Raw genomic sequence first — 14,961 nt, 5'->3', positions numbered from 1 at the left:
GTACTGGCTGCTTTTCCAGAGGACTAGGGTTGGATTCTCAAAACCCACAGAAAATGTTCATGGGAAAAAAATTCCAGTTCCCATGGATCCAACACCCTCATCTCTACAGGCACCATACACAAGGAGCAGTCATGCACTCAGCAAAACACCCATACGCAAAGTGATAAAATAATTTTATTATGGCTCGGGTCCTAGGCTCCAGGATTGGGTAACCTACTACTACGACAACTCTGTTAAACAGGCATGGTGTTAAACCGCCTTTCTAAAAAGCCCCAATAGCCTGACGAATAAGGCCTTCTCCACATTTGTTTTTATAGCCGTGAGTCAGTGATGCTTTCAACCTTGGTCAGAGATTTCTGTTTACAGTGGTAGCCAGCATTAAAAAGTGCATAAGTAGTCAAGGTGCTGAGAATAAGGGAATGCTCCGCCCTAAATAAGAGACCTGTGGTATCCCCCCAAATCTCAGAGAACGTGAAGAAGACGGGGTTGAAAGAGCGTACACACCAGAGAACGTGGAGAGGCGCTGTGAGATGCTGTGTTCTCCATGTGACAAGGCCACCATAGTCATGGATTTGCAGTAGCTAATATCCCCCTAAACTAGACCTGCACAAAATCATACAGGTCAATATCCCAATCTGGGTTGGGGAGGATTTCAAGCGGCTTCACCCATAGCTGAGGAGCTTTTAGTATTGTGGATGTGGGGAGAAGGAAGCCATTTTTCTTTGATTCCATGGCCACTGATATGCTACACTAAATGGACTGAGTGGATTATAATATAAAAAAAAGAAGACATGAGAGTGTGCTAGGCATATGTTGGGGGAAGGGCTGGGGAAGTTGGAGTAGATATGGTTAAAATACATTGTACATGTGTGTGAAACTGTTGAAGAATAAACAAAAGTACTATATTTTAAAAAACTGTTCAAAAGCAACATCTGGCACAGAATCTGAAGTTCTGCTGCCTGGTTGGTAATTGCGAGCAGCTTAACCTGTCTCCTTGTCTGTAGTAATTATACCAACTGTGCAAGCTAACTAGAGGACTACTGAGGTCATCTGTGAGGTCTTCGCCGAAGTTCCTGATGTGTTAGCTCCCAGACACACATGTACTACAGCCGCACTGGTGAGGTCACACACTCGATCTCATACATACCAAGGCAGGATCGACCTGCGTGCCCAAGGGAGAAAGCAAGGATCAACCGGGTGACCGGGAGAGCACTCACCTGCTGGTAGTGCTTCTTCAACTCTAACATTTTGTCACAGAGTATGCCGACAATTTTCCAAGACTCCTCTTTAAGTCGTTCCTCGAACTTTAGTTGAACCAAGTCTTTGAGGAAGCCAAAATCCACCTGAAGTGACGTAATCGTCTACCAAATAAAAACTATTGGTTAGTGTAGAGAGTGGGGCTCTGGGTATCCCAGCATCTTCCTTGGTTCCGGCCATTTGACCTGGCGCCCAGCTTTTCTTGGAAGACTATGTCTCAGATATGGTATATTGGAGAGATCCATTAATTCTCTCTCATTGTGTCTAGCTTTTCAAAGTGATGTCTAATTTGAAAACTAAGATATGCCAGTGGAGTGCTAGGGTTTGAGTGTGGCCTATTCCTTTCCAAATGTATGTGGGAGTTTGATCTCCATCAGGAAACATTAAGGGAGGGAAACCTCGGTGTGACTATATGTTTACAGGCAGGTGTATGGGGATGTGTTTGGGATTATATAAAATCCTGGGGTAGAAGGGAGGGAGGTTCCTGAAGAGAAGGGATGAGCAGGCAAGCCAGTGCTTGTGAGCTGTGTCTCAAAGGCTCCCGAAGCTTCACATGCCATCTAAGTCCTCCTGACTAAAACTTAATTTGGGTGCACCTAACCAGCGAGCTTGAGATTGAAAAGATAATGCTGGAAAATATGCCTTTCTAAAAGCAGACAATAAATTTGACAAGTGTGTAGCTAGGAAAGCTCTTCAAAAGCTCTTAGCAGAGTCACTTGGTACAGTCTCTCTCACCAGTGCTGTTTGGTAATGCCCTCCAAGGTGACTAATGTATGTGCTCTCTGACACGCATTCCCTTTTAAGAGTTCACACTGCAGATTTCCTGGCACTTGAGGACGTGCAGGATTACTCGTCACAGTAGAAGATTAGAAGCCGTCCATCACTGTGGGGATAGCGGAATATATGCTGTACATCTTGTGACATAGTTGTGAAATAAACAAGGCACAGGGCATTGGATCCAGACTCTGCACGTGCTGGGCAATCACTCCTACACTGTGGTCCCTTCCCTATTGGTTTTGTTTTGAATTTAGTTTTTGACATAGTGTTTCACAAAGTTGCCCAGGCTGGCCTCAAACAAGTGATTTCCTTGTCTCAGTTTCCTGATTAGCTGGGATCCCAGTCATATATTACCATATTCAACTATATGGAAGCTTTTTATATAGAGATATGGAATGATCTTCAATTAGATTAAAAAATAAAATTAAGGCGCCTAAGACTACTTATAATCATATGCCAATTCACGGGGCGGGTTTAATATCTCGATATCTTAGACTATGAAATGCTCTACTCTATTTCAGTCTCCAAAGATTCAAGGGAAATGATGTGATTTGACAACGCTGTACCAGTAGAAAGTTATTTACTGTCTCATCTACATTTATTTATAGGTAAAATACTCTTAGTGTATCTTAAGCAGAAAATATTCACAGTTGTCAAAAGGATAGAAATCACACATACATGGGCAGGCTTATCCACTTACCATTCTCACAGAGTCTGGGTTCAGTTCCCAGCACCCACAGGGTGGTGCACACCAATCGGTAACTCCAGTTCTAGGGGATTTGACCTCAGGTATAGAGCTGAGCCACAGACGAAACATGTACACAGAGCTAAAATTAAATCTTTAAACTTTAAAAGGAACACAACTGTCATTCTGCTCAGTTTCCCAAAGACCTTCATATTTTGAAATGGTTGATTATTCCAGTCTTGTAAGTAAGACATGTGTAGGAACACGCATCTAGGGTGTCCGTTCAACAGTAGTGCATCATAACACCCACGAAGCACTGAGCTTGACCTCTAGTACAGCAATCCTTCCACCACAGAAACTGACCCCCCCCATAAAAGCAAATAACACAGAAAGTCATCTTAAAAGCTACCCCAGACTTACACGCATTAACTTCTCCGTGGATTGAATCAAATCTTGCAAAGGAAAAACTTCACTGCAGTCTGTCTGAGTAGCATGGTCTGAAGTGAAGTAACCGACCTTTAGTTCATCAGAAATAGCAAGTCTGAAAAGAGAGCAGACGTGTTAAATTTCCCCAGAAAAAGGCAAGCACGCATATTTGGTGGTAAATTTGCTATATTCACAATACTGTAAGGGATCGTGAAATAAAAATTTCTGGAATGTCTGGTCACGAGTGAGTTGGGGACTCAGCCTTGTTATCAGACTCCCCGCACTGCGGCGCCCTCCTCTCTGTGCGTTTTCTCCACTTCCCTGGCATAGGATGTCCTTACATCTTTTATCTTAATAATCCCGTGTTATTGATAAAGATGATTATAACTTATGCGTGACATATCTTATGCGTGACATATCTAGTGGAAGTTTGTTAAGACAGAGATTCTTCTGTTATGAACTGAGAACTTTTGGGGTTCCAGAGCACTCTGTAGGAGAATCCATGAGAGGAAAAGTATTCATAATATAAGGGATTTGTAATTCTTCCTATAATTCTCTCATAGAAGTTCACTGGCCTGTGCCAGTCTCTCCAAGTGGAGTGCCTGGTAGAATGCAGAAGCAGCTGAGATTGATCAGCTGCCTGCCTTAGGGGTGGGCATAAAACATGATTTGCCAAGTTGAAAACGCTGACACTTTTCACCTTTAAGTTTGAGTTCTGAAAAATATGGTTACGTTTCCTTTAAAGTTTGTAATTTATATAGTTTGACTATGACAACTATCAATAGATGCAATGAATGTAAACCAAAGTTCTTTGAGGTTACCAATACTTTGAAGGAGTTCTACCAGGCTCTAAAGCCAGAAGGCTGAGCCCTGCTTTAGATAACTCCAGCCTCATTGTCAAACTCCACTCAAGAAATGTTGGTGGTGGCCAAGTGCCAGCCTCTGCTCATTCATTCTTTCCATCGCTCTTAACAAAAAGCATCTTAAATGGTTAGTAAGGAAGCTGACTTTCCAGATGTACCCATGAGCTTAATCAAGCTTATCACAACCCTTTGTTTCCAAAATATCAGCTGGAGAGGTGAGGGTATGGAGGGAAGGAGAGGAGGAGGAAGGAAGGAAGGATGCACGCAAGTGAGCCAAGAAAATTCAATAGAAATAGACTCCAAAGCAATGTGTAGACATTTCTTACTTGTCCTCTGAGGAGCAGCAGAGGAGACCCTTGTTTAGTGACAGAGCAGCAGATGCCCAAGAACTTGCTAGTTCTGAACCCTTCCACCCCCCTGCTCTTCTGTCCTACCACGTACTATGTATCTCCTGTTGGTAGTTCTTAGTCAGCCATAGTGAATGCATCTTTACTGACACTGTAACCACGTGACCTCAGGGAAATCACTTAACCTTTCTTGCCTCAATTTCCTCTCGTATTATTATTATTTTTTTAATGTTATGTGTTTGTGTGTTTTGTCTTCATGTATGTCTGTGTACCCTGTGAGTGCTCGGTGCTGGAAGAGGCTAGAAGAGAGTGACAGAGCCCCTGGAACTGCAGTTATAGTTTTGAGCCTTGGTGTGGATACTGGCAATCAAACCCAGTCTTCTCAACCACTGAGCCCTCACTTCTCCAGCACACCCCAGTTTCTTCTTATGGATAACCTTAGGGTCAGTGATAGACTTGAGTGTATCAACCTGAGAGTCACCTTGGTGTGGTGTTTGATATACACACAGGAAACCCTGAAGGACGATTGTCAGGATTGGTGCTGAAGGGAGTTACAGTACCGCTGCCATAGTCAGGTTTTCTTCCTTCCCTTCCCCTCCCTCCCCTCCCCTCCCTTCCCCTTCCCCTCCCTTCCCCTCCCCTCCTCTTCTGTCTTAGGGTTTTACTGCTGTGAAGAGACACCATAACCAAGGGAACTCTTTTTTTCCCCTCCCCACAAGGCAACTCTTTTAAAGGACAACATGTAACTGGGGCTGGCTTACAGGTTTAGAGGTTCAGTCCATTATCATCAAGGCAGGGGCATGGCTTGTCCAGGCAGGCATGGCACTGGAGGAGCTGAGAGTTCTCTATCTTGTTCCAAAGGCAGTCAGAAGACTGCCTCCCACATGGCCAGGAGGAGGGTCTTAAAGTCCACCCCCACAGTGACACTTCCTCCAACAAGGACACACCTCCTAATAGTGCTATTCCTTGAGCCAAACATATTCAAACCCCCAGACCTTCTCCTTCCTTCCTCCTTCCTCCTTCCTCCTCCCCTTCCCTTTTCTCTTCCCTTTCCCTTGTCTTTCTTTCTATTCCCTTATCTTTCTTCCTACCTCTTTCTTCTCTTCCTTTCTTCCCTCTCCCCCTCTTTCTCCTTCCTTCCTTTCTTTCTTCCTTCTTTCCTTCCCTCCTTCCCTCTCCTTCCTTCCTTCCTTCCTTCCTTCCTTCCTTCCTTCCTTCTTTCCTTCAGATGGGTCTCTCTATTATGTACCTCTGGCTGTCCTAGAATTCACAGTGTAGACAACAGTGGCCTCTAATTCACAAAGATCCAAAAGACGTGCACGACTATGTGTGGCTGATAGGTGCGTTTGTTCCTTATATTTGATGAAAACTATAAAAGTTCTATAGTATTCAACTATAGAAAGCTGATTCGAAACTTAAAACTTAATACTCAAAAGTCATGATTTTTCAATTGGTCCCACTAAATTCTCAATTATGCTTCCAGGCACACCGACAGTATGGTGACAAATTTTGTCTTCAGCATTATCTAGACAGAAATGTAGCATCTGATTTTAATTTAAGATTTCTGATATTTTTTCCCATAAGAAACTGCGTTTTGGATTTAGTTTAATTCAGCTTAGGAGCTTGTGTGTTGTTCTCACTGACAGGGTATTCTGGAATTCTCCACAGGGCCCCAGCATCCCTGAATATTCCTTGAGGAGAAGCCAAGGGAAAAAAAAAATCTTTCTACAGGGCCCTTCTCAGTTATGTTTCCATAGCAACCTTGAAGGGTGAGGTAGCATCTCACCGCCAAGAAGCAGTCTTGCTCCTTATATAAAAATGGCAGCTTGGCTGAAGAGATGCTTGGTAGATAAAAATGCTTGATGGTCTTGCAGAGGAAGGGTCCTGACTTGGGTCCCAGCACCCACACAGCCATCATTAGCTTCTGTTCCAGGGGAGTCGGCTCCATCAGCTGACCTCCTTAAGCACCAGACACATACACAGTACACTTAAATACATGCAGGTAAGACACTCCTACACATAATTAATCTTTAAAACAAATAGTGGCTCCCAACCCTGGAGTGCTGTCCTTGGGTGTAGCTCACTGCGTGCACAGATGCCGACGACGACAGGTCATGCTACTACTGTGGGAACTGGGACTGGGATAGGAAGTTCGGCACAGATAAAAATGAGGTTCTGGATGCTGCTTTTGGATGGAGTCACTTATTTCTGCCGCTGGCATTTTATGTTGCCCACGAAGGATCTTGGAATAGTGAAAGGAAAACCTGTCAGTGACTGAGAAGGGTGAGGTCTCGAGCAGGCCCTGACAAGCCCTTGACCCAGAAAGACCAAAGGGCGCGGTGGCACACTCCTGTAATGCCAGCCCTGGAGGCTGGACCATGAGGATTGCTCATTTGAGACCAGCCAGGATTGAATATTCTCATTAAGACTAACTTTCCCTGATCAACTGAAAGAGTTATCAATATTTAAGGCTCTGCCCCCTATGAAATCTGTAGCCAACTCGGAAAATAATTTGTGAAAAACAGTCACAGACTATAATGATTATGTGAAATTAAGTAAATATTGTACATTAGACAGTCATAGCTCAACATATTCTTACATGCTTTACAAAAAGTTTGGGAAAAAAAAGCAATTTTTAGCAATGGTGACAGAATGCCAGGAAAATGTTTTTACTTCAATGATGACAGCTACTGATGACAAATTGTTTTTCAGGGAAAAATGGATTTTAGAAGTTTAAAAGTTCTCTCGTGGTATGTCTGAGACTATTTTAAGACATAAAAGTTAAAACATTTTTAAAATTTGTACTCACAAATATAAATAACCATGTAAAGTTTTTCTAATATTACCATAAATCTCTAAACATTTCTTCACTTTACTACTTTCAAAACATAGTTATTTACATATTTATATAGTCACATGTATAGGTACATGCCAGCATCCACATGTCAAGGCCAGAGGGCAACATACATTGGTTCTCTCCTTCTACCACATAGGTCCTGGGGTTTGAACTCAGGTCATCGGGCTTGGTGGTAAATGTCTTAACCTGCTAACCCATCCCTCCTGACTTAAACATTTATGTATGTATATGTGTGTATGTATGCATGCATGCATATATGTATGTATGAATGCATGTTTGTATGTATGTATGTTTGGTGTTTGGTTTTTCTTGAGACAGGGTTTCTCTGTGTAGTCCTGGCTGGCCTTGAACTCAGAGATCAACTTGCCTCTGCCTCCTGTGTACTAGCATTTTCATTGTCTCCTGAGGTAGCTTTCTAAAATCTATACTGTATATACCTTCTGCATCAAAAAACAAAGTCAATCTTCTTTTTCTAACTCCCCTCAAATCTGGGTCCAAACGAATGATCAGAGCTTTGTGAATTTTTTTTTCTTTTTTTCGGAGCTGGGGACCGAACCCAGGGCCTTGCGCTTCCTAGGCAAGCGCTCTACCACTGAGCTAAATCCCCAACCCTGAGCTTTGTGAATTTAATACATGAAATGTGAGCCAGCAGCTTGCCTTGGCACTGAGAATCACCACAGTGGACAAGGAGAGACCCTGGATGGTGGAGTTTACATTCTAATGGACTGAGTACCCCAGTGAACAAAAACTCAATATATATTCTGAGGGCGCAGTAAGCCTCATCCGTCGGAGACTATCTACTCTTCTCATCTGCAGCCCAGCGCGCCAAGAGTCTTCTCCTTGCCAAGAACACTCCCAGTCTGGCCTTCAGTCTGCCCACACTTTTACCTACTAAGACTGGTGCTCCTCAGTTTCTTTTCCATTTAGTTTTCCTTCAGCCTCTCTTTAACTTCTCATACTGGAGGAATCACTGAGGTAGTGAGGTAGCCAATAACATAGGGATGATTAAAAAAAAAGCCAGAGAGAAGGTCAGTGGGCGGGCCCAGTCGCTAAGGGATGTAGATCTTCACAGGGGAGGAGCAAGAGGAAACAGGAGAGACCTGAGCTAACTACAAGACTGGAAATGCTGACTGGACAAGGAAGTGAATTTAAGATGATAGATGTGAAGTTTTTCAGTCTCTGAGAAAACAATCATAAGTGTAGAAAAGGTATAATCTAGAGTGGGCTCTGAGACAGTGCAATCAAATTAGAAAAATGGGTATAAGCTCATGATTTTCTAAATATATACATGCATAAAAGCATGTGTGTTTAGGTTTACAAACATTTACAGGTGAATGTGTGTGCATATGTATGTGAACATGTATCATCTAGGTACATGTATATTTGTTTTTATTTTATATATATACCTGCTTTAGGGGAGCTGCAAGGGTATCCACCAGTAGTAATGAGCATCCTATAGGTCCAGATACTACTTTATAAATGGCATCCTCCCCTAAAAGAAACCATGCCCCTTAGAAAGAGACTGATTTGAAAGTGGTATTAAGTATAAGTCATGCACACACATAAGTGTACTATGAACCCAGAACATTTTCATATGACAGAAAATCAACAAGTACTCAGTGCATGATGACAAGGGTTATCTGAAGGTTAGGAGAAAATGAAGACGACTCTGGGTTGAAAAGGTCCCACACAGAAGACAATATAAGCATCAAAAACAAAAGATGTAAGTACTAAATTATAATGTATTGAACAAATGTTGATGGTATCAAACTATAAGCAATGGAGCAGAAAAGATCTGTCCTGATGTGAATGAATAAAAATTGAATAAAGCACAAGAGGAGACCCTCAAAAGTATACAGAAAGGGTGAAAACAGACTGAGTGTTTGACAACCACCGCATGGGCAAACAATGGAGGGGAAGTCATTGGTGATGGCTGAGGCCAGTCAGCGTGAGTTCAAGGGAAAGGAACTTGTAAGGCCCCTATCAAGGCAAAACTTAGCACAAAAGGAAAAAGAGAACATTTAAGTTAGAGAGCTTTGGAAGACACTAACTGAGCAGGGTTAGCCTTATTTGTGTGTGTGATTGTTTCTTTCCCAAGACAGGGTTTTTATCTGCTACTCACTTTGTACACTGGGCTAGCTTTGATATTTGCCCACCTCTACCTCCCAAACGCTGGGATTAAAGGCATACACCACCACGACTGGCTCCAGGTCAGCGTTATTAATGGGGGCTAACTGAACAGCTTTGCCAACATTGAATCCCTGAAGAGAGAACAGATCCTCTTTGTGGCATTTCTGCTGTAAATACATGACTGGAGTCTGATCATGTAACAACAGATGAGCCTGAGTTAAAGCCATTCGAATGCTGTAAGGAATGTGAAATTCAAACTGTGTGAAAGTGTCATGTACATAGAAAACGGGAAGAGGCTGAGGAACTCTTCTAGATTGAATGTGTCCTGTGTCCTCATGCACCACTATGACCAACTGACTGGAGAAGAACTAAAGAGTCTCACAATCCCATCCAGAAGTGACCAGTCCTCCTGTTTCTTTCTGGGTGAAGGGGCTGGGGTAGATCTCTAGATTAATTTATAAGCAGTCACTAAAAGGCTACCAGGAAGTCGACAGGAAAGAGCTTGGTGTCAAGAGCACAGATGAACTTTTAAGAATAGGGACCGACTATAAATGCCCCTGTAAGATATGTCATGAAACATGGCTGTTTTGTGATCCTTTGACCACTAAACCAAAGGCCTAAGAAAGGGATCACGCCACTGCATAGAACTGGAATCTCATCAAGAGATGCTTGCAGTTGCCAGAAAGTGGAGCCATGACCCACTCTCATTGTGCAACTGAGGGGTTCTGCAAAGTGCCTTTTAGAGTTCCCATGCCCAGTTGAAAAACACAACAGACACACTAACAAAAAGATCTCCTGGTTTGGTAAGGAGCTTTGGCCTGGCTGTGTCTTTTGGTGTTCCTTAGCCACTGGGCAAGCTACCCTGCAGACCAGTGCCGCTCGCCACCTCTGCTAAGTCTCTTCACACTAGTCACCTGAAGGTTTAAATGGCTGTCAAGTCCTCTCCACAGAGGTCTTTATCTCCGTCTAGGGGTTTGGGGAATTCTGAGTTCTTGGATCCTTCCTTGCTGACTCCTCCTCGGACCTGGAGCCCACAGTTGCTTTCAGCATGTAATGTGGTTCCACTGCCTCGTTAGTGTCTTTTTTTAAGTGCTATATTTCACTTGTCAATAATCTGCCTCAATATTTAATAAGGGACAGGAAATAGTGGCTTTTCACATTCTTGATAAAGTGCACTTCTACTGTCTAAACCCTAGGTGCTACTTTAATCTAACAGACAGAACCCGCCGTCTGATCATACCGTTTCTCTGTAGTCTGCACACTGTGTATTTAACAGCCCTCGGTGGCTAATCCTTCCAGGCTAGAGCTGTAATCCTGTACCCTGCCCCAACGGCTTCTTTTCACTATTCGATTTCATTTTCCCTTAAACTTGAACATTTATGTTATTTTATTCCTTCTTCGTTTAGGCAAAAACACTTATTTTGAGTGGTGAGCTGGAAGAGTGTGGTTGATTTTTATTATCAATACATTTTTTCAGGCTATGGTTTAGAAAGTCCGTATGTTTGGTTTTTCCTTCTGTTGCTGTAAAAGGACAATAATAAAATGTTTAATTTTATAGATAAGCCCTCTGGAGTGTTTAAAAACAATACACATGTTCACAGAGTAACTTGCCCCACAGGCTTTGTTAGGATGCATGCTTGAATCCACACTTTTTCTTCTAATAATCCTCCAACATCTTGTCTCCAAGATGTGCTCACTCAGGTGCAGCAAAAGTAACTCATCTAAAACCGTAAGCCAGGGGTGCGGGTGGATCCCTCCTCTGAATCTTTGGTTTGAACAGAACTGGGATTGTAAGCTCCCCCATCCCCAGTCTTAACTTTTCGTATGATTGATTTAGGAGATCTGGCTCACCCAGAATCTAAATAAAATATGAAGGCTTAGTCTCCAGCCTCTCTTCAAATTTGAAGTAGCTCTAATTTTAGATGTTAACTCCACTGCCTAGAACGGAAGCCCACATCACAAGAGCTTAGCTAAGTGGTTCCTACACAGACCTTATTTATAGTCGGAGTCTTTCTCCCAAATGATAGGTTGCTCGTTATGCACAAAGCACGGTCTTTGGCGATAATGGCTATGTTTAATAAATTGGACGCAAAATTAATATGCTAACTTACACAAAACAGACCCGTGAATATTTATTAATAGACCGCAGTAACACATCCCACTGAGCCCTAGAATAGTTTGCCCTAACGAATGCTCGTTAATGAATTAGTCAATGAGGACGACATCAGAGGTGCTAAATTTTCACTGTGGTGAATGGCTCAACTTATTTAAAGAAAATATTCTCTTTTTTCCTGTTTCAAATTAATTATATATATATATATAATTGTATATATACAATTATACACACACATGTGAATATATATATATACACACATTTTTATTCCTGGCTGATTTCACCAAATCTCATAATTTACTTAACACAACGTATTGTACAAATTATTTACAAATTGATATACCATGCTACCTCTCTCCCAGCCTTCAGATCCCACTACTGAACTGCTGAAATAGATGTTTAACCATCACTGTTGACATTCTGTACCTCAAGACGAGCGTACCATTACCCTAAGTCCTGTTCCTCACGCCCTCTCCCAATAAAGTTAATGGCAACTGTTTTTCCAGCCACTCAGCTCGGAAACCGAGAAGCCTGTCCTACGCTCTGCAGTCACTCCCTTTCATATCGATGAGCTGGAATCCGTCCACATCGGCACCTCCAAGCTGCCTCCGGTTCCCCCACGACACCTTCCTCCTCCTGTTCCTCTTCCTCCTTTTGAGTGTTACCTGCCTATGTGTGAACACAGGAACGGGCACCTGGGCACTTGCCTGCCGGCCTGTGCGCTGTGAAAGCCACGAGTTGATGACGCCCATCTTCCTCTAGTGCAAGCCACCTTATTTTTTTAGAATGGGGCAACCCGCTGAGTTCAGGCTTCTAGCTGGATCAGCTAGCTTGGCTGGCATGGGGTGCCTGGCACCAATCTGTCCTCTCCCTCCGTGCTGGGACTATAACTGCCCTTCACATGCCCTCCTTTGTACATGGCCGGGGATACAAACTCAGGCCTTCACAGCAAGCACTTTTCCCAGTCCTCATGGCTGTCCTCCTTGAGAGATATTATAAAAGTCCCCTAACTAGTTTCCCCACTTGTGCCCGTCCCTATTATAGTCTATTAACCACAGTAGAACTATCCATAGAGAGTCAAGTCAGAGAATACCAGGACACCAGGTCATCCCCTTTTGGCTTCCTATCCCCTTTGAAATGAAAGCTTAAGACTTTATGTTGATCTAAGACTCAGAGATTTGGCCATCGGTCTCTCCTCTGCCTCACCTCCAGGACTCACCTGCCCTCTCTGTTAAACCCGCACGCAGGTCTCCTAGGTCTCCTCGCTTTGTCTAAACCCAGAATCCCTACTTTCACTACCTGTTCTCTCAGCAGGGAACATTTTAGCTCCAGATGTATCTGCCTGGCTCCTGCTGCTTCCTCTTAATGTCATCTCAGAGAAGCCTTTCCTCAGAGCCATGCATAAAGTTACAATTCTCCTTTCCATTAGGTGACTTGGGGGTGTGGGCATGCACACCAGTTTCCTCTGCTACCTTTGTAAATGCTGTCCAACTCACTTTGTAGTTACTGACCTAACTAGGATGTATCACTTCAGCAAGGCTGGTCTGTGTTTGTATGAACAACGGGGCCTCCTAACCCAGCTATGCTCAGATCTCTGTGTGTCAGCCAGTGTCTAGCTTCCCCCAGTCTTATCAGAACTCCAACCTGGTTCCCTAAGCCTTTGAGTAGGGAAAAAGTGTTACGGGCATTAGTGGTTCCTTGGCTCAGTCAGTGTGTCTTAGTACAGCACTTGGCAGAGGTCAGTCTGCCCTGTGAGTCTGGCTGGAATGCCTTGTTGAGAACTTATTCCACTGTGGAATGCCAAGGAATCCAGGAGGGAGAGGGACTCTTAGAAACAGCTTTGACACAGTGTTCCACTGTTGTCTGCCAAGAGCTGTCGTGACACTTCTATCAGGGTCTATGGGTTCCCTGACTCGGTGTGACCCCCACATCTATTTAATAGTTGACCTAGGGAAGCTGAGTTCAGCAGGACTGGGTACTGGCCAGGCCCACTATTGGGCTGGTCCAGCTATAGTCAACCCCCTCACCGTTCCTCACACTGTCCCTTGCTCCCTGTTCTCTCTCTCCTCCTCAGTCAGGGGTTTGCCTGAAATCAATAGGCTGGATCCCCGAGGTCTCTACCTATGGAACTGCATCTTGTAGCAGTTAACCTAAGGCTATGTGCTTACTTTGAAAGAGTGTTTTAAGGAAAAGAAGTTTTTCCCCCTATAAATGCCGGCTTTCTGTTAGCCAAATAACAATAGGGCTGAGGCCAAATGATTCTGAGAGAGAAGAATGAAACCTAAGGACACCGAAAAATGACTCCATTAGCTGGCAAAGGTATAAGACTTGTTGTCTTTGTGTATTTGAGGGTGCTCCATTTCTAGGAAAATCGATGCCAACGTCCTGTTTTCCAAAGTGATGGCCCCCGGAGGTGAGGTCAAGAGAGATGAGTAGGTCCTGAGGTGGGGGCCTCATACATGGGGCTGTTCCCTTATAAACAACCCGGGTGGAGGATAGAGAGTGGAGAAGTTGGGATATGGCTTCCCTGCTGCTCCCACTACGGAAGGATGCAGTGAGACCATGTTGCTTACAAGAAAGGACCATCAGACATCAAATCAGTGCCCAGTTCTTGGACTCCAGCCTCCAGAATCGCAAAAGAAATCTGTGTTTAAACGCTGGAGCCTACAGTATCTTCTAAAAGCCACCTCATACCATTTCCGTATGGCTCTTTTCTAAGCTGTAGCTAGATGAAACACTTAACAGGCCCTGTGGTCTGTGGAGTAGGCACAATCGACTACTATCCTATTTCCCAGATGAGATAATAGAGGCCTAAGGCCCGGTGAGAAGCTAGGCAAAATTAGAACCCAGACCTGAGTCTGAGCTTTTAGCCTGCGGTTTACTTAAGAAATCAAAGGCCATGAGGCTGCGGAGAACAGGTCGCCAGCTGTAGGGCGCGTGAGCGCAGCGGGCAGGTCACCTGGAATGGAATTTGAATTGCTCTATAGCCCCCTCGAGGGTCTGGAGAATCTTTCTGCATCCCCGCGTCGCCTTCCATTCCTCAGGCTCAGTCTCAGCATCCGCCATGTCACCACCCAACCGCTCGCTCTGAGCTCTGAGATTCTGAGTCCCAAAGCCAGCGTCCGTTGCCATGGCGACTTCCTGAGAAACCTGAGACGGCGTGGGGGTGGGGATCAGGGGCGGGGCGGAGAGCGGGTGAGGGTGGAGTGGGTGAGGTGTGGGGGGGGCTCCGGAAGTGCCCCTCTGTCTAGCCAGGCCACCCGCCCCACCAGACATAAACCTTGCGACAAAGAGCCTTCTTCCCGGACGCCCACAAGCCAACCCTCTCCTAAATGTCTCCAAGCAAAGCTGCACCCTGTAAATAACTCTGCCGCGGCCCACGACGCCTCCGGACCCTTTGTGCTTCCTTTTCCAAGGCTCTGAGCTCAGTCTCCTTTCCTGGTTGGACTCTGCATTTGGGAAACTTAAGTTTCCTACGTCAACGCCCCTCCCACGTGCCTGTCAGA

At 44.3% G+C, this 14,961-nt stretch overlaps 1 protein-coding gene across 1 annotated transcript in view; it reads right to left on the bottom strand.

Moving 5' to 3' along the window:
* C14H10orf67 (chromosome 14 C10orf67 homolog) overlaps positions 1-14,521 on the bottom strand; it is a 137,289-nt gene extending 122,768 nt beyond the window's left edge. Inside the window, exons 1-3 of the mRNA XM_032885175.1 lie at positions 14,415-14,521; positions 3,140-3,260; positions 1,218-1,361 (exon numbers count right to left, since the gene is read on the bottom strand). Coding sequence (XP_032741066.1) covers positions 1,218-1,361; positions 3,140-3,260; positions 14,415-14,521 — 372 coding nt within the window. The remainder of the gene's footprint in view (positions 1-1,217; positions 1,362-3,139; positions 3,261-14,414) is intronic.
* Between the last annotated feature and the right edge of the window lie 440 nt (positions 14,522-14,961).

Source organism: Rattus rattus, chromosome 14 (assembly GCF_011064425.1).
Source record: "Rattus rattus isolate New Zealand chromosome 14, Rrattus_CSIRO_v1, whole genome shotgun sequence".
NCBI lineage: Eukaryota > Metazoa > Chordata > Mammalia > Rodentia > Muridae > Rattus > Rattus rattus.
This window is presented reverse-complemented; position numbering and strand designations above follow the sequence as displayed.